Source organism: Coffea eugenioides, chromosome 11, assembly GCF_003713205.1.
Source record: "Coffea eugenioides isolate CCC68of chromosome 11, Ceug_1.0, whole genome shotgun sequence".
Classification (NCBI taxonomy): Eukaryota; Viridiplantae; Streptophyta; class Magnoliopsida; order Gentianales; family Rubiaceae; genus Coffea; species Coffea eugenioides.
This window is the reverse complement of record NC_040045.1, coordinates 48,985,127-49,010,352: the sequence shown is the minus strand read 5'-3', so window position 1 is coordinate 49,010,352 and position 25,226 is coordinate 48,985,127. Positions and strand designations below refer to the sequence as shown.

Below are 25,226 nucleotides of genomic sequence, written 5' to 3'. Positions count from 1 at the left end.
AATCATCATAATTCGATTCTAAATGTGTCAACGCCTATTAATTTAATCTCTCATCCCATAAACTAAACTAAAGTATCTCCTCGTCATCTTTCAACCCTATTCATTGTACAAAGATATTCATTAAAAAAAATTTGGATGTGAATTATGAACTTTGGTTTAATTTATTCATCTTGAAAAAGAAAATTATACGAGTCGAACAATGACAATTAAGGGCTTGTTTGGATTGCTGTTTTCCGTCGAAAAATTACGTCGTTTTTTGTAATCACATTTTTCTATTACCTTTTTTTCTCACATACATCAAATCGCTACAGTAATTTTTTCATGAAAAATACAATCCAAACACAACCTAAGTGTACCTTTTTAGTTTCATGAAATTATGCAACTAGTATTAGCAGTAAAATAAAATAAACAGGGGAACCCTTATTTTCATTTCTTGTCTACTTTTCCGGTTGCAAATAATGAAGCCTTCCGTTCTAAAGAAAAGTTTCACCAAGATTGGAGGTGCATTTGAGAATACTAAAAAATTGGGTATAACTGGTGTTGGTGGGATGTCCCGTCTAGCCAGAGTTAAAGTGATGGTGGAAGCACAGAAGATGAAGGTGTATATAGCAAGTCCATCTGACCACTAAAAATTCACTGCTTAAGACGAAATTCTAGAATAACAGTTACAAGGAATTTATACCTATGGTGGATGTAGCTTAAATGAAAATGCATCTTTTTGCATTGCTCCATAAAGAGATCAAAAAAACAAAAGGAAAGCATCGAGACATGGAATTTTAATGGAAAGTAAGGAATTGTAACCACTGACCAGAATTGACTGCTACTTTTTTTTATTTTAATCAACACCTAACCATACGTGAAAAGGCATGGTATTATATTCTGGGCATTTATTTATTAGAAGTGGAGGATAGCACCGGCTCCTTCATACCGGGCAGGTCCAGTACTGCAGACAAGGGAGACCTGCTTTATTTACGGACTCGACTCGACACAGCTTTTTTATCGCCCCCAAAACGTAATTGTTTTTATGTTTTTCTTTACTACTAATACTAGTTGGTAAAACCATTTAATAAGATTAGATTATACTACGGATTAACTTTTATTCACAAACGAAAAGATTCGAAATATCTAACCCCGGATTTCTAGGCTTCTTCAGTGTCTCAGCTCATCATCAAGAATCGAATCATCTATCCTTCTTTCAACTCCAGGTGCTTTCCCCTTTTCCTTTTTCTCTTTCCTTTTTTTTTAAAAAAAAAAAATTACTTTCCTTGGTTTTCTTTATATGATTTTTTCAATGATCATGTCTATTTCGCGTCTGTAATTGATTTTGGAATTATTCTATAATCATCAAACCTGATTATGTGAAATGGGTTGTTCTCCATTTGATTGATGAGCTAGTAATTCTGGGTGAGGTCTTGTATTTGCCGATAATATGGACCTTGAACTTGATTTGTTGATTCGGGCTCCCCATTCCCCCCCTTCCATTTTTGGTATGTGGGTGAAATCAAATAGCCTGCGTAATTTTAAAGAAAACTGGTTATTTAGGATTTTAAATTGATTGATCATCGCAATTGGTTTAAAGATGAGAGCTTTACCATTTTGGCACCCCACCTGTTTGGGAAATAAAAGGGAAAAATTTTCAATTTTTACAATTTTAGAAGTACTCAAGGCCACCAACATCTGAATGTTTCGGTAGTCTGTGGACTGATGAGTAGTAGTTCCGTGCACTTTAACTTCCTCATTTGTGGCTACATAAACCATAATGGAATTTTTTCTAGATTATCCTCGGCATTCTCAGTAACTAATTTGCTTAAAGATGGCATTTTTAGCGAACTCATAGCTTTTCTTTTATCTTTCCTTCGCAGTTGAAAAGTTACATTATCTGGCTGTCTTAAGGCCCTAGTTGTAAAGGTCCCTGCAATTGTGTCAGAGAGCGAGAGAGAGAGAGGGTGCTGGTTCGCAAAGCCACTTAACCTCTGCGAGCTAAGGGTCCTCTCTCATTTCCTTCAATTATCTTGATGGATGCTTTAATTGTAATTTGTTGATGATACTGTGGAGAAAAGGCTTGAACATTTGAAGTGCGTTGAAAAGTTGGTATCATGGGCTCTGTGTGCTGCTGCTTGCGAGATGAGTGTGAAGATTTTGCCAATCCAAACAGCTCGGTCTATAGGAACTGTATCTGCCTTCGATGTTTCCTTCAGAACTTTTTCCATATGGTACGCCTTAAATCATCATTTTCTTAAGTTCACTTCTCATGGTATTAAACCTTGGTGATCATAAATAACTTTATTACTGTTTCAAACGCTTAATAGCTTGTCTACTTTATCGTATTACAAAGTGCTAGTTAAATTTGATTTATAACTGAACTTAAAGCTTATAATTTAGAAGCAATGCTATATGTGGACTGATCCCATGCAGGTATTATTACATCGTGGTGTCACACTAGATTGGCAATACCAACTTGGATGCCAGCCTTGATGATTGGCATGCATTATCTACAAATGACAGAAAATTACGTTATGTCCTATATTTTAGTTACAGAATACAACGGAACTTTCATTACCATAAATTACCAAATAAGCTTGCTGGAAAGGTTGGCCTAAAGAGGATATGTTAGCAGTTGCTGCTCTAGCTGCTAGTCATATTAGTACTTGAAAGCAATAATGATGCTAGTGAACATTCTGTTTGCCAGGTGAAGTGCTGACTTATACACTCTCTTTACAGGAAAGAAGTAGACAAAATGGAGAATTTATATTAGCACTTTAAATCTGAAGATTTAAATAGTAGTATTTTCTTTTTGTTAGTTGGTTCTTCAGTTCTCCCTCCCAACAATTGGAGCCAACAACTACTCTAGGTGTCCGTGCATAATTTGAAAACCTTTACTGTCAATGGACCAAATGCAGACCGTGTCTAGCTTCCATATTGATTGCTATTTCATTTGCTCTGCTGCAGTATAATTGGATGTCAATATGTTTCAGATGGAATTGACTTGGGAACTTCTAATTTTCGTATTTGCAGTACACATCCTTGTTTCACAGGGAAGACCAGCATGCTGTTCCTTCATCCACTCAGGGAGCAGCATCCTTGAGCTCGACAGCATCACTTGATAACTCTCTGTCTGACATGTATCGTTCTCCTCCGAGGCCATTGCCTTATGATGCTGATCCAAGATATTTCCGTTTGCAACGGGATGGACTGGTCTCAAGAAGGGAGAAGGGGTCAAGCCATGCACACGAGGAAACTGAGCCTCTGAGAAGAAGCGAGGTTGATGAAGATTCTGAACCATTAAGTACTGGAGGAAAATGGAATAATTGTACAGGTGTAGAAGAATCAAAAGAATACAATTCCAGATCTTCGTTGAAGCTTTCTGCAGCTAAAACAACTACTGGATTTGCACATATTTATTCTTCTTCTGAAGATGAAGATGTCTGCCCAACATGTCTTGAAGGTAAATCACCTGTTTTAGCATTGATTTCAGTTCTTGCACTTCAAATTACTAAAGTGGCAAACATGTTTTCTCCTTTGGAAAGTGTTATCAGAATCCATATGTGTGGATCTTCTTCTTTGCTCATTGAACCCCCCTTTAGCTATTGTAAAGCAGATGATTAAGCTGGATTATCTCCGATACATGTTTTATTCTTGTCAGATCTCAGTACTGACTCCATTCTAAAATTTATTTGCTTAATTGAGAGGCCAAAGGTGGGTACTTTTTGGGGTTTTTAATGCTTTTACTTGCCTTAGATCTTGACTAGAGTCATTTGCCACTGTTTCTCACAAGTGCAGCTGAAATTTGGTTAAGAAATTTGATGGAGAGGATACTAGATGGCTGTTCTACCTACTAAATTGAAGTTTTGTCCAATGCAGAAGAAAATACTAGTCTAATTTATTATTTGTCTCGTAAAATTTTGAGGGATATAAATTTGTGGAGTTTTTCTGCTTGTTTGCCTTGGTCTTTTCAGTATTTTATGCTTTGTAATATTGCAGCGTAGAGTATGATCTCATAGATGTTGATTAAAGTACTCATGGTGCACCATTTATATGCAGAATATACTAAAGAGAACCCAAAGATCATTACAAAATGCTCGCATCACTTTCATCTTGGTTGTATATATGAGTGGATGGAGAGAAGTGATAACTGTCCAGTTTGTGGCAAGGTAATACATTGCCATTTAGCTTGTTTCTTTCTGCTTTTATCTTGATATAATATTGTTTGCATGCTTGATCCTGTCTTGCCATATTCTTTATTTTCTTTTTGCAACATTGCATAAATTTCTGGCAGCGAGAATATCACTTCATTAGAATATTACCGGAATACTAAGTGTACATGCTTTGAGTTTTTGTGAAGGTATTGGAAGAATCATAGAGAGGATGCATTTACCAACTAAGCTTTTACCGGAGAGGAATAGTTAAGCCTACTTGCTGTGGAAAGTGTGACAAATTATTTGACAAACCAAGCGTTGGAGTTGACTGGGCTTCAATCTCAGGAAATATGTTGTTTTGGTTTTCTTTTAATTTGACGCTAAATGATCCCTTATGATTTATACAGAAAGCCTTTAGATATAGGAATGATGAGTTTACAAATATATTAACAAGTCTTTGGTACTAAATGACATTATGCTTAGATAACTTCTAGTGATCAGGCCCAGCATTGATGATATGATACGGTTCACTTTGTGATTTCTGTCTACAAGTCTACAACTTGTTCTGCCAGCACTTGTTGATACTATCCAATGACCATTGGACCTGTTTTTCTCTTAAAGTGATTTTAAGCTGGTAAATCAAATTTAATTTAAAATGCTTTGATTCCACTTAATTAGGAATACATGCCTCAACAGTTTGAGCATGCTTTTAGTTTCATAGTTATTTTCTTTTTCCTTTACAGCCTATCCTCATCTCTTTGCATTACTTGAATCATGCTTGAGTATCATTTATAGCAGCCCTTTCCATAAACTCATTTTTAAATTAGTTGACGGACCCTGTCTCTCGTGCATGACACAAGCTTTAGTTCTATCTGTTTGATAAATATGCTCGCCTAAAAAGGAACACGACCCAATTGTTTGATCACACCCCATGTACCTGCATAGCTTGATGTTGTCTTGGTCCTTTTTCACTTTGTGTTATGTTTACCACGGTTGGTTTCCTGGGTAGAGATATAATGATGAAACAAGCTTCCTGGTGGAAATATTTGCATGGGTCCTTCTCATTTCGACAGATGAACTATGTGCAAGATATCATTTGTTTCATATACTTGAGTACAACGAAGTTGAATCCTATACTAGTTCAAACTCAGAAGCTTTATAGAATTAGTCCAACTCTTAAACATTAAGCTCCTCAAAATCAACTGCAGGCCAACTTTGGAATTTTATGCTAGTTGGAGCAGTTGGTCAATCTGCTTGCTAAGCTAACATTCCATCGTTCATATCTGCATATCGGCTCCCAATTGGCTTTGTGATCCCTATTTTTTCAGCTTTCATGTATTTTTCCTTAAAAATTTTATTCATCAGCTGGTTTTCTTTGATTTATGAATTGTCTTTTTGAGGCATAACTAAGCTTTCTTGAGTCGAGTATTATTGTGTCGTGATATATATTTGTGTAGTTGCTGTCGGATTTTATTAACCAGTTGGGTTAGGTGTGATTTACGTTAGCCAATTAGACTACAATATATGTTGTGTTCTTCTGAACGGGTCTGAGAACAATGGACAAGAAGAAGAATTTGGTTCTTGCTCTGACTTAGTTTAGGGACTCAAAGATACGTTTTCAGAAAACCCTTTTCTTTTCTTCTTAATAATGTTCATTATCCTGAGATAGCAAAGAATGTGGATGATTTGGACCGGAATTTTGTAGGGATGCTTTAATGTTGGACTGGTGCTTAAGTTCAAGCTGGTTTGTTTGGCTTTTCAGGTGATGGCATTCGATGAGACGCCTTGATGTTTGGGCAGAGGATCCTGTTGTGGATGAAAACGAGCCCCCAACAGGAAAGCTGACAGGAGACAAAGAAGTGTAAAGTCACTGTAAATACCACATGCTTGAAATCTGAGTCTTACATTGTATGTAAATGTGAGACCCATTGTTCATCTAAACTTTCATTCTGTAACGGTTTCTTTGAAACTCTGTATGGTGTTGGGCATAGGTTACCGGCTGCAGTTCTCCTTCATATGTAAATTTAGAGAGGAGTCGGAGCCGTGTGATTTGCGTTGGAAGCGCCCATTTGTGGCCCAAAATAAGGGCAAAAAAAACTGGACGAAGGAATGGAGAATTTACACAAATTTTGTCCAAGCAAGCTCTTTTACTTTAGATTCCTTTTGTGGTAGTTTCTTTATATATGTATACATATATATATATACGTGAATCTGAGGTTCACACGGCAAATTGTCTACCAAATGGATTGCGTTTGCCACCAAAGAAGTTCTTGTCCCCTAGAGCTTCCTCTTCAACAATTTTCAGTACGTGAAGCGCTTGTTTTGGTGCTTCTTTTTCGCAATCTTTGCCGGCTAGGAAAAACAGGAGCAAGCAGTGCTTCGTCCTTAAATGATTCGTTGCATTTTAATATCCTGAGAAGTTAATCAACCTAATAAAGTATTATTTTATTTTTAAGATTTAACAAGCCAGGAGATAAGATTCATAGGTCTATTTCTGACAGATACTCAAAAAAGTTGTACCGTCAGCGAGAATCAAAAGGTCTTTCTATTTAGTATAGTCGAGGCAAAAATATACTGATGTTTACAATTTCTTGTCCATATTATCATTTCTGAAATCCACAGAATATCTATGACATGGTAAGATACTCGCCAATTTACGTAAAAGGTGATGATGCTATCACGAGTAAACATGACTGATACTGCATTTATTCTCACTCTTGACCTTCAATATAAAAGCACACCAACGAGGAAGGAGAGGTGATAAAGCACATATTTTTGGTAGGACGTTGGCGGCATTGGCAGTACTCAGATCAAGGAACAACATGAAGTTTGTCTTGAACTAGGAGGCATCAGCAGCAGCCATTTGAAAAGCTCTGAGAAAGCTCTCAGGAGGTTGGCCACCACTCAGCTGATACTTCCCATTGATCTGCCACAAAGGATTTTACAGTGAGACCCTTTATCATCAAATTTTGTTGGGGTTGAACTCTGTTATAGAGTTGAACACGGAAATGATCACTTACCACATAATGTGGAACTCCTGAGATATTTGCTGAGAACTGATGAAGCTCTTCATTAACCTTGAGTTGGCCAAAATGTGCACGTCTGTTAGTCATATGACTCCAAACAAACAAGAGAAGTAAAATTGCAGTGATGGCTGTTTCTTGTGCTGCAATTTTGGGATTTGATATCTTAATGCAAGAATATACCTCCTTTAGTCCTTTATTTGGATCCTCAAGAAACTCGGCTGCTCCTTCTACCCCGACCTTTCTTGCAGACTCTAAAAGGAATTCCCTTCAAGATACGAAGAAGAACGTACAGTCAATTCATCAATCAATAAAAATATTTCAATACTGGCAACACTTTCATCGTAAATGGGCTATGATCACATTTACATGATATAGATTGTTGTACACCAAACAAATCACTATGCAGTTTCCCAATTCAACGACAGATCAAACTTATTATGTTTGTTTACCAAGTACTAGGTCTTATAATTCCGATCTTTACAGATCTAACTTTTGTTTCACGTCTAACATGTTCATGCGCAAACAGCTGAAGGCGATGCAGATTGCACCATCAATATCATGAGGAGGCAGCTAGTCAAAAAACAATAATCTGATGTAGGTAAAATGACGATCGTTATTCCTAATCTGCCTCTTTCTAAAAGTAATAGGCTTAGTTTGTCCTATTGACTGCAGCCACAATGATCAAGAAATGTTGCTTCATTTTCAGAGAGCTCAGACAAATCACAATCAACTTTCTTTGAGCATTTCATAGTGAAACACAAAACTATAAAATAGACAAGACCGCTCCTATTCAGTTCCGAATAGCAAAACACACATAATCACAGCTGAACAAGGGATGAACAGTGATCAAAGTAGGAAGATCTGTACTTGCCTGTCACCTATATACTTCCCTTGAGTAAAGTAACCAATGAAAAGCTCCTCAGCAAGCTTATGTTGCTCCTCAAGCCCCTGCTGTCCAGCAAGGTACAAGAGCCTGTGGCTGTCCAGGGTATTTCCCCTGCATTTTAGAAACATATTACTCCCATGCTCAAAGAATCGTCCAATTTCCAAGATGCTGCTGTAAAATAGATTGCATGGTAGTCGTTAATTAAACTTACGTAAGTCCAGACATGTCATAATCCATCCCAAGACCCTTAAAGATCTGCATATGCATTGTGGTCATTGTAACTTATACTGGTTATTGTACTTAATACACTAGTGCACAAAGCAGATGATCAAACAAGACATAGGAAAGTGGAGCAAGGGAACCTCAGTCATCCTGGTCGCAATTTGCTCCGATTGAGATCCAAATTTGTTCCTGTAGAATTCTTTCTTATTAACACCCTCCTTGGGAGCAGAAGGATTTAGGAAAAATGGGTGCCACTTAATCTGCAATTTCGAAATTTGTAAATTAAAACAATATGCTTAAGGTAAGAGGCATGACAAAATGTTCATAGATGACGAAAGACAGTAGAACCTTGAAGTCGTACTGATCTTGTGAAGAAGCAATCGCCTTATCAAGATTCTTTTTCCCCACAAAGCACCAGGGGCATACCGTGTCAGAACTGATATCAACTTGGACAAGCCTTTTTCCACCACTGCTACCCGCTGATTGAGCCATTAGCCTGCTGCTGCAATATCATCTAAAACTAGTCCTTAGCCATTTCGGTTACTCTAAACTTGTACAGAGGCAGAACAAGTGATAATTTTGCAACAGAGAACTGAATATGTGGCTGGAGTATACTCCATAACTTGGTAAAAATGAAGAAAATCTAATTAAAAATGGATGCTGCACTCATCTATTAAGGGAAAAAACTATGGACTGTAAGAAGAGATCCTCTGTTCACTTTGGAGATAAAATACAGTCTAAATTTTTACTGCCGCTCAGTAATCCAAACAATTTGCATTTCCCAATACCCAACCCCCACAGAGAGAGAGAGAGAGAGGCCACAAAAAAAAAAAAAAAGGCCCGAAGGTGAAAATAATCGATTAACCAATAATTATGAGCAATAAGTCAAATTTGAAGAACAGGTCCCCAGTCCCCGAAAAGCACGAGGAGATGGAGGTAAACAATCAAAAAGCTAGTCCATTTTGCACAATCCAAACTTACAAATGACTAAATTTGCATGAGGAAATAAAGAAAAGACCCTTTAGATTATGAGCTTAGTCAACAAATTCATACACAAGGGATGAATCAAATCAAAGATAACTAACCAGGAAGAGATCGCCGGAATTTGGAAGCTGCGGAGACTCACCAATCGCATTAATTCTCAGACCTCAGTCCCTTACTGCACTTTTGTACTTCTGTTTCGACACCCCACCTATTAGGAAACCAAACAATCATTTCATTTCATTTCCTGAGGAACAAACATAGAAAAAGAAAAAGAAGAAAGAGAAAGGTGGTGGCGATGCTGTTACTTGTCGTCTCCCAACTACCGTTCACTTCTGGACAAAAAGAACTTTGTAAATTGTACTGATCCTTCGATTATTCAAAAGTCCAAATCAATTTGTTACTTTTTGTCAATTAGAAAAAAATAATATATATATATTTATATATATATTACTAGTTTAAACACCTTTCACGCAATATGTCCATTTTGACTTCGGACAACAAATCTTCGAAATTGTCAGCAATAAGAGTATTAAGTGCAATTTGTTTAATTCTATCTTCTTCTTCTTTTTTTTGTACATGACTGACTATTGTTGTGTATTTTGACTTTTTTTTGAAGTAAATGCTTATCATTTAGATAAAAAATAAATAAAAATTTTTGAATAACATTTTATTACTCCATATCAAAAATTCGGTTTGCGTTGCGGATGTCTTATTTTAGATATTGACAAAGTCAACAATGAGATAATAATATTTTATGCATTTCCTCAAACTTAATATTGATGAGTCAATTAATTTTAGATACTAAACTTAATCAACCTTCAAAGACCACTGAATATACTAAAGAAAAACTTTAAGCAAGTTTTTTTAAATTAAAAAAAAAAAAGACAAAAAGTATAAGATAAATGTACCTTTTCGTAAACCTAACTCCTACTTTGAACAATTTTCCACAAAAAATATTCAACATGCGTAATTTATTGCTAGGATCTACGTCGGGCAGGGGCAGGGGCAGGGGCAGTTACAACTGGTATAGACTATAGATACACCTGGCCGGACAGCGACTATTTCTTTCCATCCCCGGAGTATTTGGAGTTTGAAGCCACGCCTGCATCATTTTAGTTCCGCTCTTACCCAATCGTTTTCTCTTCTCTCTTCAATGTGTCTCCGCAAATAATTTGCCAACCCCAAATAGTAAAATAGCTTAGCAAATCAGAAGTCCTGTATTTTTCACAGGTACAAGTTTTCTGCCCAACGTTCAACACTTCCACTCTTCCCCTCCCTTTTTTTGTTCGTCTTCATTTCCCTGCATGCTAGGCCACCATTTTGTCTCTATTTTTTTTTTTTTTTTTTACTTTCCTTAAGCTTATGAGTTTAATCCAATCCACTTTTCGGTGGTCAAGACAAGTCTGTAATCCGAATTTAAGAACCTTCTCTCTCTCTTTTTTTTTTGGCTTGTTTGAGGTTAGTAAAAATGCTGACTTTCTTGGTTTTTTTGGATTATCAGCTATTCTTTAGTATCTAGGATTTCGGTCAATTGCTGAATTTCTAATGGATATTGATGAGATTTTTGGGGAATCACGGCCGGTGAGTCTTCCGACCAAGAGTGCTGTATATGTTTGGGGCTATAATCAATCGGGTCAAACAGGTCGAAAGGGCAGAGAGAGGAACATGAGGATCCCAAGACAGCTACCGCCGGATCTCTTTGGATGCCCGGCTGGAGGGAATTCCAGGTGGTTGGATATAGCATGTGGACGAGAGCACACAGCTGCAGTAGCCTCCGATGGATCACTTTTCACCTGGGGTTCGGTCCCTTTCCATTCACTCATGCGTTATTACATTTGTTTTTGTTTTTATTATTAGTCTTCACTCTGTTCTATATTTTGAATTGTTCCACAAGGTTGAGTGCGAATGTGACGAAGAATTTGTTTCCCCCTCTTTCGCGTTTTATAGTGTTTGACTCTTAGAAAAGTTATGATTGTTAGGCAAATGTAGAGTCATTTATACCTTGAAATGGTCAGAAAAAGGTTTATTGCTTCTGTTTTAGAGCTTCTTTTTTTTACTCGTTTTAACAAGTGATACGTTGATTAATTCTGTTGTCAGTTGCTAGTCTTGGTGTCGTCTTGACTTGAGCGTGATTGCTATTTTAAGTCTTCTATCCTGATCCTTGATTGGGAATGGTCCTCTTTGAAGCTTCTTCCAGTAAAGACTGGATATGGGGGCACCAAGCCGCCTCCTAGCTCTCCTGGCTGGCTCTCTCTCTCTGTCTCTCTCAATATTGGTGCACCAAGCATTCGTAACTTTGAACTGATGGCTGTCCACGCAATGCATTTAATGTATATCATATTACTGCAATTTGGAACCTTGACTTTGCAAATCTAGGTTGAAGTACAATTACTTTTGTTGAGACTTGAGCAAGATCGTGCTACTGGTTCTGTCTTGATTTTGATCTTTTTTTTTTTTTTTTCAACTACCCTCCTGCATCCAAGATTTCAAAGGGAGATCTTTCTAGTGTCTATATTGCATTTTGAAGATAATCCTGCCTTCTATGATTCCAAACAGGGGCCAATGATTTTGGTCAGTTGGGGGATGGAACTGAAACAGGTAGGAAACACCCTAAGAAAGTAAGGCAACTGCAATCTGAATTTGTGGTATCAGTGTCTTGTGGTGCACATTGCACTGCAGCCATTGCAGAACCACGGCAAAATGATGGAACCATGTCAGTGAGAAGACTTTGGGTTTGGGGACAGAACCAGGTTTTGCTTGTTACTTTTTAACCTCTTTGTCTTTTCTGGGTACTGTTTATAACTCCTTTTTTTTTTTCTTGCAGGGTTCTAATTATCCACGGCTATATTGGGGAGATTTTGCTCCAAATACGGTATTGACCTTACAATTAAACAGTTTTTTCTGCTCACTTTTTATGTAGCCTGAAATTTTCTATCTTGCATTTTTCGTTTTCCAGATTATTCGCCAAGTTTCTTGTGGAGCTGTTCATGTTGTTGCTTTATCGGAAGAGGGCCTGCTACAAGCATGGGGTATACTGTGTAGCATTAGTACCAGAATTTAATAGAATGTTTCATGTGTTTCTGTTAACTTGGATCTCCTGTCTACCTGATTTCTTGTCTAATAGTTGTGATGAGCTCGTGTATTTGCTGATCAAGTTTCCTTATCTTACATTAACTAGTTTGTACTGTTTATTATATATTGGTCATGCAAGAATAGAGATGGAAACCATGTATTCTAACTGCACGGCGATATCATTTATTAATTAGAATTTTGTAACTGCTCTGGCAAACCAGGCTATAATGAATATGGTCAGCTTGGGAGAGGTGTTACCTGTGAAGGCCTTCAGGGGGCTCGTGTAATTAATGGGTATGCTAAGTTCCTTGACGAAGCCCCTGAACTTGTGAAGATTGTCCAAGTGTCATGCGGGGAGTACCACACAGCTGCTATATCGGAGGATGGAGAGGTGTAAGTGTTTCATGGGATCTTTTTGATGGAGAAAGTTCATTATTAAGCATCAGAATTGTGGTTATCCCCATGGCACGTGTGAGATTAAGTGGATGTCTTGGGAAGAGATTATGATCATCCAGCATTGTTGTGAGATGGGATTACAGTCAAACTTGGAGACCTTAAAGTTGACCTATGTGTCCCTTTAGCTCTGTGAGGCTTGTGCATCTGATACTTGAAACTCACCTCATTTCTTGTCTTGGTTCACCTGTTAAATTTAATAATGTGAAGCTAATATCGGTTCAGTCACTTGATATTCACTAGAATAGGTAGGAAAACAACATAATGGGTCAATGAAAATAATACTGCAGAATATAAATTGCAAAATGAGAATATGAAAATATATGGTAAAAGGCAAAAAGGTTTAGCAGACGTGTCAACATAAAATGGTATTCTGTCAGTTATGGTTGTTCAAAATTTTAAATACTGTGTTGCAGGGCCTTTCTCAATGACATGTTAAATTACTCTTGCTTCTTTGAAACATGTTTACATGTATTTGTGCGTTTGTTCTTTTTCCTATTCATTATGGATACGTCTTTGTCTGATTTAGCGATTTTTTTTGCTCGAAGTAGCTTCATTTCTCTACAAAACATTGAGGTTTGCCTTTGCCATCTCCTATATAATATTTGGGTTAAAGATGAAATTAAATTGGCAGAAGCATGTAGGAAATTTTCATGTTTTCGTTACTAATATAGGACTTAATTGCATGTGCTATTTTAAACATCTACAGGTAATATCCCTATATTATGAAAGGTCATCCCAAAAATCATGGCTGAATTAGAGTTGAATTTTTAACCCATGCAAACAATTACACCAATGATGTTGCAACTTTTCAAACCTTCTCAAACCACACCACTCTGTGATAATAGAGAAGATGAGATCTCTGTTGTAGTGTAAATGGTTTCTTATGATGCTGTTACTTTTGTGTGATCGGAATCATGTGGCTATCTTACTACAGCTATACTTGGGGACTGGGAAGTATGGGCCAGCTTGGGCATTGTTCCCTTCAATCTGGTGACAAGGAATTATTACCTAGGCGTGTTGTTGCTCTTGATGGAATATTTATCAAAGATATTGCCTGCGGGGGTGTGCACACATGTGCCTTGACTGCTAATAGGGCTCTATATGCTTGGGGTGGAGGTCAAGCTGGGCAATTGGGCCTCGGGCCCCAAACTGAATTTTTTTCTTGCGTGCCCAATGAATCTGAAGTAATGCTGCGCAATTTGCCTGTTTTGGTGATTCCAACTGGTGTGCAACTTGTTGCCTGTGGATATTCGCACACTCTTGTTTCTACTAGAGATGGAAGAATTCATGGATGGGGTTACAATAGCTATGGTCAGGCAGCTAATGAGAAATCTACATATGCTTGGTTTCCGTCTCCTGTAGATTGGTATGTCCAATAGCGTCACTGGATGAGTATTGATAATTTATTGGAGGAGAAAAAAAAAATGCTACTCTAATAAACAACACAATTTAGGTGTGTAGGTGAAGTGCGGAAGTTGGCAGCTGGTGGTGGCCATTCTGCAGTATTGACAGATGCTTGTTCCCTGAAGGAGCTGTGCGAGTTTAGGCTTTCAGACTGCGTGACTCTGTCAAATGCTTCCAAGATTGAGGATGTTGCTTCAAGAACTGGATCAGATGCCTTAGCTCGACTTTGTGAAAGATTACGGTATGTGTATATAAATGTTCTTTGTGCATCAGTTGCGGGACATTCTTTACTTTTTTTTTTTTTTTTTTTTTTGGGAACTGGATCAGGATGTATGTGCCTCATATGTCTCTGCAAGGACTTATGATCCTGTACCTCTTTTGTTCTGATGTATAAACATTCTGGAGGAATTTAGTGTAGTTAGTTTGGCTGGCGATGGCATCTTTGCCTCTCTTGGGTGATCTTTATTTTCAGCATCTTTCTGGAGATAGCCTGGCACCCCATACACCAGGGTTTTATTTCCTTTATGCCCAAAGATGAAATCTTGACACTACATCCTTCGTAGCTCTATTTTACATGCCTGGCCGTAGCGGGGTTGTTTCGTTCAGTGCAACTTTTGGGTTTTTGTTGCACTGACTCCCTTAGTTATGTGTCGGTATATACTCCATAAATGTTTAACATCTTGCAGCAGTTCATCCTGCAACTGTTTTCTGCCCTGTTACTTATTATAAATCCTCCTAAGTGTCTCTATCTGATTGTAGAAAAAGCTTAATGCCAGCCATTTGTTTGCTTGTGCAGGGCACATCGGTACGATGATGGTGAATGCAACTATGATAACGATGAATTTGGTGGATGAATGTACCAAATGATGTAAAGACGTGCAACTTTTACTGGTCTTTCGAAGGGATGTGAAGAAACAAACAATGGGAAGATGATTTCCATTTGTGATCACAATTGTTGTAACAGGCTAACAGCATGTAGATTCAGGAAAGGACCGCGTACTTTTTTAACCTAACTAACTTATTGCTCCTAGATTCTGATAGGAGAAATGCCAGTCAGGACATTGACATTTAGGCAAAGGGAAAGGAAGCATTCACAATAATAGGCTGTGCCTGCCATCTCAATCTTACATCTCATTCTTATGTGTCCACAATAAAGCTTTTTTAAGCACACTTAATAAATAATAATATTCAAGTTACAAGTATAAATTGGAATCGATAAATGGAGTTTGCTTGACAATAGACCCCATTTATTTTATTATTTTTATTCTTTGAGAGCTGATGACTATTTAGTTGATGATAATTTGGCTCCTCTCGGATGCCATCATCGTGCCGTCACCTCCCCGGATTCAGAGCGAATTACTACATTTCCTCTCCGTATCATCAACTCATACGACGAACCAGCCAAGGCGGCATGAGCGTGTTCTTGCCTCTTCTTCCATCCTCCTCGCCTGTGGGTCCGCTTACCTGGAAAGGACTACTACACAGGAAGACTGCTGTCACAAATCTATGTCCGTAGTTACATTAAGGGCTGCTAATAAAATGCTAATCCCACAGGATCTGTTGATGTTTTGGTTCGCCAACATATATATTATTGTTCAATTTCTTTTGAAAACACGGAAGACGCTTCTTTGGTGGCGGTTGTTTATGGGTGAATATATTATGAGATTGTCCGTCAATTTTTCAAAAGACAAAAATACAATTTATAAAATATTTTTTTAAAAAAAATTATCAAAAGGATATTTTGGCTGTATCAAAAGGATATTTACCTTTTCTCCTTTTTTTTTTTTGGCTGTATATGATATTTACCTTAATATCAAAAGGATATTTTGTATTTTTTTTTTGGCATTTTTTATGCAATAGTTGTCAGATATGTGACTGTCATGTGATTATTTCAGGTAGCAATTTGAAAAAAAAAACTTTCAAGTGTACTTAATGTACTCAAAAGTTAAAAGTTTGGATACCAAATTTATTTTTATCCAAAATTTGAAAACTAAAATTTGGATTTTCTCTTTTCAAAAAATATAATAAAATAAAAAGCTAGCCTCTTAAATCCCGGAGGGCTTGCAACCTAGCCTCCACCAGCCCCATGGATTGGTTGTCAGCAATACACGTGTATGTTTGCACAGAATATTGAAAGAGAGTCTCTGAGATTATACCCAGCTGCTAAGGATGGGACGGGCACCGAGCCTGGAGCAGGCTCGGATAGTACGAGGGCAGATGAGCGTTGAATCAAGTGCAAGCGCTCCATGACTATCTTGTCGTTTTCCTTGATCTGTTTGAGTTTGAGTAAGAGAAAATGAGACGGTGGTGAAAAAAGGAAAATCATGCACCCAAATGCGTAATAATATATATATATTTAATCTGTCAAATCTACCTGCTTTGCCAACAAGCTGTTTTGCTCCTGCAATGTTTTCTCCTGTAACGAAAGGAAAACCCACATCATCAGCTTTGTTTTTCACGAAGTCCTGATCGACCAGCTACTTTGAATATAGGGTGGTTAATCTTGCAGGCAACAATGCTCGTGCATGTCAACCGAAACAGATCAGCGGCGGCAAGAGCCAGTGAAGTTTACCTTCTTCCGAAGCTCAGCGATGGACTCGTGCATGACTTGATTCTGCATGCATGTACAAGTAGCACGACTGAGTGTTGACTCGAATTTCTACAAGATGAACATGAAAAGAGTGGAAGGAAACGGTGAAAAGCATTCACTTTTCTTACCTTCCTGGTTCGTATTCGCCTCATAGCAGTGTCCAGCTGTTGCTCCAAAGTCTGAAGCTCCCTCAGGCTTAGGGAATCCAGATCCTCCCCAACATAATGCCTGCAGCAGAAGAGCTAGAATTTTAAATTAAGTTCCAGATATGCATGAAAAGACGAGGGTATTCTGTGTTGTATACTTTATGTTTCTCTGCAGAAGTTCAATCCTAGACATGAGCTTAGGGTGCTCCACAGACCAATTATCCTGCACACAACCCAAAGAAACACGAGTTAAAGACCTCGGGGAAATAAAATGGAAGGAAGGAATTCAGGTTTTAGTCCCAGAACCATCCGACATATATCAACTTTAGGGGTTCTTATAATCAATTCCATTCATCCTATCTATACAAACTGGTAAAATTGGAGGAGAAAACAAAGTTTTGGGCAAGAGAATTGCAGCATACCGGAGTTTTTTAGGCGTAAAGAAAAATTATGTCCTGCACAGGATGGCTAATATTTAGAGTGCAAAAGAAACATAGCAGTCAAGAATAACAAGAAGAAGAGGCATTTTATTCGATGGTCCTAATCTCATTGACTTCCCTGGTAGATTTGCGTCACATACACATGGATCCGGCAAATTTTAGTTGCATACTCTTCTTTACCCTATGTACAAGCAACCATCTATCCAACTCTCAAGCAAACATTTGATACTTTCAGTACTTCATATAAGGTACATTTGAATGAAAAATTTAAGAAAGATTAATGTCTTGTGCAATATTTACAGACTCCTTAACACATTCGTTGTCCCGCAGTTTACACATATAGCAGGAGGCATTGCAAGCCCAGAAAATACAAACAAAATAAGATAAATAGAGGATTGAAGGATTGGCCAGCGTACCTGTTGTTCAGGGCCAGAACCACTGAGTCTTTTCTCAGCGTATGAGTATCTTTCATATCTTTCCAAAATCCTCTCCATACTAACAAATGATGAACAAACCGGAAGTGAATGTATGTAATTGTTTTGTTTTTGCTTCTCCATCTCGAAGGACAAGCAAAGATATGTGTTTCAGGTGAGACGGCGGAAAACTGACATTGATTGGCTGCCTATATATTGCCGTTAGTGTGATGCATGTTAAAGACAAAAATTTATTGGCAAAGCAAAAGGCAGAATGTAATTTTTACTGGGAGAATATCAAATATTGGTAAAACCATAACACATTGATGCAAGATTGTTGATGTTGAATTTTCAACAGTACCAAAAGGCAAACCCAATATGACTAATCTTTGCTGGTGCTGAGTGCTGACAATCAATATTAGGAAAGAAGTATAAAAAATATTATTATTATTCTAATAGTTCCAGGAATTAAGAAAATAACATAATTTGATAATGATCACGAAGGAGGGCTCGTGTTCTATGATTGATGGCACGAACAATCATGGCTGAAATCCCAGTTTTTCTGCAAACTGTGACGATGTGAATTGATAATGCTAATAGAACACGAGTACAATAGCTTCACTAGTCTCACAAGGCAGCAGTTTCTACATACAAGTTGGCTGAAAAGATAGCATAAATCCTCTGGTTTCTCATATGAAGCTATGCATCATTGACAATGAAATGAAAACTAAAACCAGATATGGCTAGCTCGTTATCACTATCCTTACTTAATTGTCGTGAAAAATTAGAGCCAGGCACACTATCCTCAGACTCCAAATAATACATGATTAAATGTAAAAAGATAGTAATACATGATTAGTCAAAACTCAAAACATATTAATTAAATAATCATAATCTCCAGATTTAGAGGCTTAACTTGAGGACCACCTCCAAGGAAATGAAGGTTTGATTTCATATCAGATCAAAATCTTCAATATGAGCCAAAAATTATATTTGATTGAGTGTACCTCACTAATGATGGTTAATTGGTTATACATGATCTTTGTAAGATGATACTAGTTTATGAACCAACCCAAAAAGCATTCATTTCTCGAGAATAGCTGCCAGAAACCTTTTGGTGGTATTACTGCCTAGCATCAGTTCTGTGAGAATGCCATGCAACCTGGAACATTGGAATGATGTCCCTTACAAGTAGAGGTTAAAATTTAATACATCAAATCCCAACATAGTAGTTGAACTATACCCAAAACTACTCAAGAAATGTTCATCTGTTACGAAAGTGAGAAGAATTTATAGGCTCTAATAAATACAAGCAAAACAGTTGTATTAGCTTAAGAAACGTACAATTGTTTTCTCTAAGAATGGTCAAGATAGATATGAACCTTTCCCAATTCCAAGTCATTGACACCTAAAGGCTACTTTTTCAGAGTCGTGGGGAAATACAAATTAGGTTATGACCAGTCCATCCCTTTTTACCCCCCGGATATAATCATGAAACACTAAATTCGTGTTTTTTTTTTTGGTTGATAAGGGAATCTGCAGCTGCTACTCGAGAGCGCGCTGAGTAAACCCCGCCCCGTGCACTAATTTCGTGTTCTTTGTCAATTTCATTAAGATGTTGCCAACCTTTTCAGTTTGATATCAGTTAATTAGGACTTGCCAATCATGATCTGGTTCCTTGTGTGTTCAAAAGTACTGTACGCTAAATCTTCTAGTGTTTAAGAACCTAGGTTTTCCAAATTCCTTTGAGGTTAACAACTTAAGAGGTTGAAAAAAAGAAAAAAAAACTTAACTGTTGCATTGGCACTTGAAGAAGCTCATGTCAAATGATTTTCCATTTCAAACGGACTGATAAGTGAAATATCTGTCCTCATTTATCAGCAAAGTTTAGCTAAAATTCTTGCATTCTTCTTGCTCACAACTATAGCTATAAATTCTTTTGTCATTATAAAGTTGGATGCAAATTTAACTAACAAATACGCTCGGCCAAAGAAAAAATAAATCAATTAAATTAAATATTTTTTTGTTTTTGAAATATCCTTTTTCATTTCTATGCAATTGACTAACAATTGAACTTTTCCTTTCCTTTGTTTTTATTCATTAATTCAAACAACACTTTGTGTGTGCTATTTTCCTTTCTTAATTAATCCAAAATAGATGAATGTAAATCACTTTCCTCTACTCTCATTTCCTTTTCTTTTTTTATCCCTGCTAGTATCTTTTCCTTTGCTTCAATCCAAACCGTACTTTCCAATATATCCATAAGAATTATATCCACATAAAACAAAATTTCATTCTTCCAAGTCCTATATCTCGCATTTTAGAATCTCTAGAACTAAGTAACAAAGTTTAGGCAACAAAAGCTAACTTTTTTTTTTTTCAGAAAATCCAATTGATAATTTGTGAGGGAATGAGCTCTTGAAGTTCTAAAATTGCTAGAGTCGTTTGATTTCCTTTTGTTATGGTAGTTTGCTTTTTGTTAGACAAGCTAAATCTGTTCAATGAAAACTAGAATAAATTGATACTAGCTGTGGGGAAAACAAGGGACTGAAATTAACCATTCCAACAGCTTCTGCTTTTTTAATGATAGAAAAGCCAATTATTAATAATTTTTTTTAAAAGAAAAAGGAGCTATTTTCCAAATTCAAGTCTTGGCTTAAAACATAGTCTAAATTTAAACCACAAAAGCGACTATGAACACCTAAAAACCTCTTTTTGGCTGAAAGAAGAGTTTAATCTTTTTAGGCAAACAAAGCTCATTGTATTCTAGGATAAGAGATCATATGTCACATAGAGAGATCAACACTCAGAAATACAAAGCTAAAAGAAAGAAGAGTTATAAGCAGCTGATCTAAACAGTAGTTGAGAATAAGTAAGCCCCAAAGATAGAGATCCTGATAGATTAAAACGTGAAAATTTGGAAGTGTTATCGGTGCGTAAAAGATAAAAATAAATGTGTTCGGATTGTAAATTATTACACCTTATTTACATACACTAATTTGTTTGTATCATCAACACATTTTTTAATCATTTTTTTATCTCGCATACATCATATCAAAAAAGTGCTACGATACTTTTTTTCACAAAATTATCCCAAATAATTTACAATCCAAACACAGGGTCATGACTATGATGTCATAGGATATACAGAATGACAACATTTGTTTAGCATCATGAGGATCATTGTGGATAAATGAGCAAAAGTTCTGGAGGAGCTTCAGGAGAATGAACAATACTCACAAGTGGATCAGACAGGAGTAAAAGCATATATTAAATCATAGAAATTTTATATATGCTTTTCTTTATAAATTTAGACGCATGAGAGCAATTTTGTTGATTATATAATTTGTTTTCTAGATTACTATTCACTAAAAGCTAGCTATATACATAAAATAAAAAAAAAAAGGTCATCAGCCCTAATTTGGGAGCAAAACAAAGAGATTTTAACTTTCACAGGGACTAGCTTAAGAGTCTTCTAAAAATTCAGATGTCCATATGGATATTAGATACAACTTCATACTTTTCCTAGAATTTTAAACAGGGATTCATTTAGTTTCAACAAGGAAAATATAGTTTGTGAATTTCTATACACATAAGTCAAAATAAAGCAAATTTAATCTTGGGGCATTATTATCTCTACCCTCCCCTTCTTAACCCCACGGTTGGTGTCATTTGTTTTTGGTAATCAGGAGTGTTGAAATGTGTAAAGTACTCGTAAAAAAAAAAAAAATTTAAAGCGAACGTGCAAGTGAATTCAGTTACTCTCCATTTTTTCATAACCTAGAACCTCTTTTTTTCTTTTTTTGGTGGGCAGTCTTGCTATCCTGTTATCTTCGGTTCAGTTAGACTAGTTTACTCGAGTCTTACACACCCTATATATCCTTCAGGTTCTCTACATCTTGAATGTCAAAAATAAACGAAGCTGAAATAGGCTTCTTCCCTACTGATTATACAATTATCTTGCAAAATTCTTGATGATCTAGTAACCAGCAAACAAGCCTAGTTGATGTATACACGTACACATGGATGCCTAGCTCCTGAAAACATTTCAATTGATGCCGCTGAAACATAGAAAGACAGGGAAGTGACTTTTGATCTGTTGGAGAGTAAGATAGAAGAGTACTTCATAATGATACTATTGGGCAGTTGGATCATGGATGTGTCTACACGTTTTGCTCTTTGGAGGCTATATATATATATATGATCCGACGTTGGATATGATGACGATTTTGTTGGTTCGACGGTGGCAAGGGAAACAGCTTACAAGGTTCCCCAACAGCTAAGCTAGCCTTGAGAAAAAGACCTAAAAACCGAGGATACTTTACAAATGATACTACGAAGGTTTAAAAAAAAAAAAAAAGAAAGAAGAAGAAGAAAGAAAACACAAAAGTGAGTGCAGACACGAGGCTCAACTCTCAAGGCTCCTTTCCTTTGGATCAAGACCTGTTGGATCTTTCACTTCCGACAGTGTTCATATTTCCTCACAAGGTTTCACTCATACTTGAATCTGATTTAAGGTGTTTGCTAGGAGTATGCATGGAAGGAAATGCATTTATTACACTCCATAAAAGATATATGCAAAAAAGATATATATATATATATATATATATATACATATTTTTTTGCTACCTATAAACTTGGATGATTTCTGCAGACGGACGGACTAAAACCTTAGCTTAATCAAAGAATTTTATGTCAGTAGAAGAAGTGCTCATAAATTTTTATGAGCAGCAACAGTGACCCCCCGTGATATGACCGATCATTGTCTTATTATGTTCCTGAAATTAGTTGTTTTCGATGAAAATTAAACTGGGCCATACGCCTTACGCCAGACAGATACTAGTTAATAGAGGAAGAGAACTGGATACCAGCACAAGACACGTATTTATGTGATCAGATGAGGTCAAGGTTCTTGGAGCCAGACCAGTCAGCCAGCAGGCTGCAGTTTGGTTCGAAAAAGAAAAAGCGAAAAAAGAATAAAAGAAAAAGGAAAAAGGAAATGGTCACCAGACACATCGAGGAAAGCTGGTGCATGGAGGTTGAGAGGTAACACAAGTAGTTGGGTGTATATGATTTGCGGAAGATCATGGAAGGAAATAGTAATTGCCACAAAACACGCAACCGTGAAGAGTGAATAGTGCAATGGAGAAAACCCAGAAATGGAAATTTTCAAAAATGTAATGCAATAGTGAAGAGTTGATTAGTGCAATGGAAAAAGAAGCCCCGGAAAAGGGAAGTTTCAGAACTGTGGAAGCAGCAAATTAGCCACACACACAGGCACCCGGCCGGATGATGCAAACTGCAGTACGCGAGAATGTAAAAATGCTCCAATCAATCAAAGCAGAGGAGAGGAAGAGAGAAGAAAGAAAATCAGGGACAAAAAGAAAAAAAGGGAAACAAGGAGCACCTTGATTCAGTGGAGTACTCGAAGAGCTTTCCTTTGGTTGAAAAGACTATCAAAGCAACTTCAGCATCACACAAGACAGAGATCTCATTTGCCTTCTTCAGCAACCCCGACCTCCTCTTGGAGAAGGTCACTTGCCTGCTTATCTTGTTCTCGATCCGCTTCAGCTGAACCCTACCTCTACCCATTATTCTTTCTTCTTCTTCTTCTTCTTCAAAATCTTGATTCTGAATCTTTTAAAAAAAATTAAAAAAAAAAAAAAAAAAAAGAAGCTCGAGATTATATAATAGGCAAGTATAACAGTATAAAGAGCTCAAGGAACCCTAAATTTGGTAGCACTTGTGCTGCAGCTCCATTTTTCTTGAAGTACTCCTGCGAAGTAGTAACAGGAGTAATATCAAATAAAGTAGCAATGGAAGGAGGAGAGAGACCAGGTAATCTCAGGTTGCTGCTGCAGCTGCTGCTAGTGGGTAATATTTCATGTATATATATAGTGTACCAGGATTATATTGATGGTGGGATTGGTTTCTATTTTTGAGTTTGTTCTGCACACTATATAACTATATATCTATATAAAGCACAGGCTCTTTCCCCATTGTGTTTGCACTTTGCTGTAGCATCAAAGAATAAATGTGTGTGTGTGTGTGTGTTTGTCCCAGTCCCACCTCTAAAATACTACTTGCTACAAAGATGAAACGGGGCTACAGCTATATATGGAGGAGAGAGATTAAGCAGAAGACTAAAGAAACCATTTCTGGTAATGTTAAACAATGGTGGTATTGCGGGGGCGTCCGTTGTCGAGCTGCTATTGGGCTGAGTGCTCTAGGCTGCAGCTTTCAATAATACTTCGTACAACCCATGAAAGCAAAGAGCAGAACTGGGTCCCCGCCCCTCAGTACTCCTATTTACACTTGTTTCCTTCTGAAACGTTGACGGCGGCCCTATGACTGCTACTCACTACCCGGTGCTTACTGTACTACTGCTACTTAGTCCTGTTCAGTGCGCCTTCCGTCATACGAATAGAAAGTAGTATTATCATGATTTTCATTTCAAAATATTTGTCATTTTATTAACATTGAAGTTTTTTTTTTTAATATTGTTCCTTCTTTTAATCGTATGTCATGTTATATTTAGAGTCAAATTTTGAATTTTTTAAAACAATTTTGAAAATAAAAACACTAATCAATCTGCTATTCTTAAAAAATTAGACTCCGACGATGGAAAAATATGAGAAAGAAGGAGTGCTGTGCTACTATCATCTTCTTTCCTTTACGTGCGCATGCTCGTGCCATTCCTTCGTCGTAGAAACCTTTTCCTTTTGTTTTTTGAAAAAGAATTTAGGTAACCTTTTGGTCATCAACATAGCACAAGATACGCCCAAACGATTATAGATAGGCTGCTCAAAAGATTTTTTTTAAATCGTCCACCGACATAAATAATCTTCACATCGACTCCACAAAAGCACTTAGATCTTTATGGGGTGAGAAGTCAAAAGATTTCAATCATCGTTTTCAATCAATTGTCATTCTATGTAGTTTTTTCAAAATCAATGGGCATTAAAGGTCACTAATATGATCCAAAATTAGTTTGGTCCCCTTTCATTTCCATTGATCCGGTTGCGCTTGTTCCCTTTCCCATGGTATAGGAATAGAAATAGGTGTAAATGTAAATCGTTGACGTTTGATAATAAAAAAAAAAAAAAATCCTCACATTGATATTAAGATTCAAATGCGCATCCTTTTATAAGAAAATGACCGGACACACACATGATCTATGATCACACACTACGCTACCCAAATTATGCCTTACTTTCTCCTTTTTTTTTCTTCCCATTAGAGGTACACAAGTCATGGCATTGAGTAGGGTCTAAGAACAGATGCCTGAGCCTGACAATGGGTCCGTTTATAGATCAAGAAAACGCTCATTTGCTTTGGTTTTACAAGGAAGTTATGATTTCCATACTCACTTCCATTCCTTTTCTTCTCTTTTTTTCCCTCTTTTCCCAGGATTCATGTCCCTCGAAGGGGAAAAACACACACAGAGGCCC

General features: G+C 37.0%; 4 protein-coding genes across 8 annotated transcripts; 2 read left to right on the top strand and 2 right to left on the bottom strand.

Annotated features, from left to right (window-relative positions):
* Positions 1-932: 932 nt before the first annotated feature.
* LOC113751032 (E3 ubiquitin-protein ligase At3g02290-like) lies at positions 933-6,291 on the top strand. The gene is made up of 6 exons (XM_027294875.1): positions 933-1,012; positions 1,154-1,205; positions 1,863-2,213; positions 3,016-3,445; positions 4,042-4,151; positions 5,899-6,291. Exons 3-6 carry the CDS (start codon positions 2,097-2,099, stop codon positions 5,923-5,925), a joined length of 684 nt encoding a protein of 227 aa, XP_027150676.1. The 5' UTR covers positions 933-1,012; positions 1,154-1,205; positions 1,863-2,096; the 3' UTR covers positions 5,926-6,291.
* A 362-nt stretch (positions 6,292-6,653) lies between these two features.
* On the bottom strand, positions 6,654-9,640 carry LOC113753131 (uncharacterized protein YwbO). 3 transcript variants are annotated; one of them, XM_027297227.1, is made up of 9 exons: positions 9,560-9,640; positions 9,356-9,462; positions 8,619-8,772; positions 8,411-8,530; positions 8,260-8,303; positions 8,034-8,159; positions 7,343-7,427; positions 7,157-7,213; positions 6,654-7,062 (listed from the first exon to the last, which is right to left on the bottom strand). In XM_027297227.1, the coding sequence occupies exons 2-9, from the start codon at positions 9,403-9,405 to the stop codon at positions 6,976-6,978; spliced, it is 723 nt and encodes a 240-aa protein (XP_027153028.1). In that variant the 5' UTR covers positions 9,406-9,462; positions 9,560-9,640; the 3' UTR covers positions 6,654-6,975. The 3 variants fall into 3 exon arrangements, with proteins under 3 accessions (XP_027153028.1, XP_027153030.1, XP_027153029.1); XM_027297229.1 differs by lacking the exon at positions 9,560-9,640 and having other exon boundaries at positions 8,619-8,784; positions 9,356-9,553; XM_027297228.1 differs by lacking the exon at positions 9,560-9,640 and having other exon boundaries at positions 8,619-8,769; positions 9,356-9,553.
* Positions 9,641-10,329: 689 nt separating this feature from the next.
* Positions 10,330-15,313, top strand: LOC113753553 (ultraviolet-B receptor UVR8). 2 transcript variants are annotated; one of them, XM_027297733.1, is made up of 9 exons: positions 10,335-10,484; positions 10,756-11,052; positions 11,811-12,004; positions 12,079-12,126; positions 12,211-12,283; positions 12,548-12,719; positions 13,717-14,148; positions 14,236-14,427; positions 14,983-15,313. In XM_027297733.1, the coding sequence occupies exons 2-9, from the start codon at positions 10,800-10,802 to the stop codon at positions 15,038-15,040; spliced, it is 1,422 nt and encodes a 473-aa protein (XP_027153534.1). In that variant the 5' UTR covers positions 10,335-10,484; positions 10,756-10,799; the 3' UTR covers positions 15,041-15,313. The 2 variants fall into 2 exon arrangements, with proteins under 2 accessions (XP_027153535.1, XP_027153534.1); XM_027297734.1 differs by lacking the exon at positions 14,983-15,313 and having other exon boundaries at positions 10,330-10,484; positions 14,244-14,334.
* Positions 15,273-23,407, bottom strand: LOC113753554 (truncated transcription factor CAULIFLOWER A-like). Of its 2 annotated transcripts, none has more exons than XM_027297735.1 (8): positions 23,183-23,407; positions 17,779-17,857; positions 17,081-17,145; positions 16,905-17,004; positions 16,759-16,800; positions 16,561-16,602; positions 16,343-16,458; positions 15,273-15,663 (listed from the first exon to the last, which is right to left on the bottom strand). In XM_027297735.1, exons 1-8 carry the CDS (start codon positions 23,365-23,367, stop codon positions 15,567-15,569), a joined length of 726 nt encoding a protein of 241 aa, XP_027153536.1. In that variant the 5' UTR covers positions 23,368-23,407; the 3' UTR covers positions 15,273-15,566. The 2 variants fall into 2 exon arrangements, with proteins under 2 accessions (XP_027153536.1, XP_027153537.1); XM_027297736.1 differs by having other exon boundaries at positions 15,273-15,660.
* Between the last annotated feature and the right edge of the window lie 1,819 nt (positions 23,408-25,226).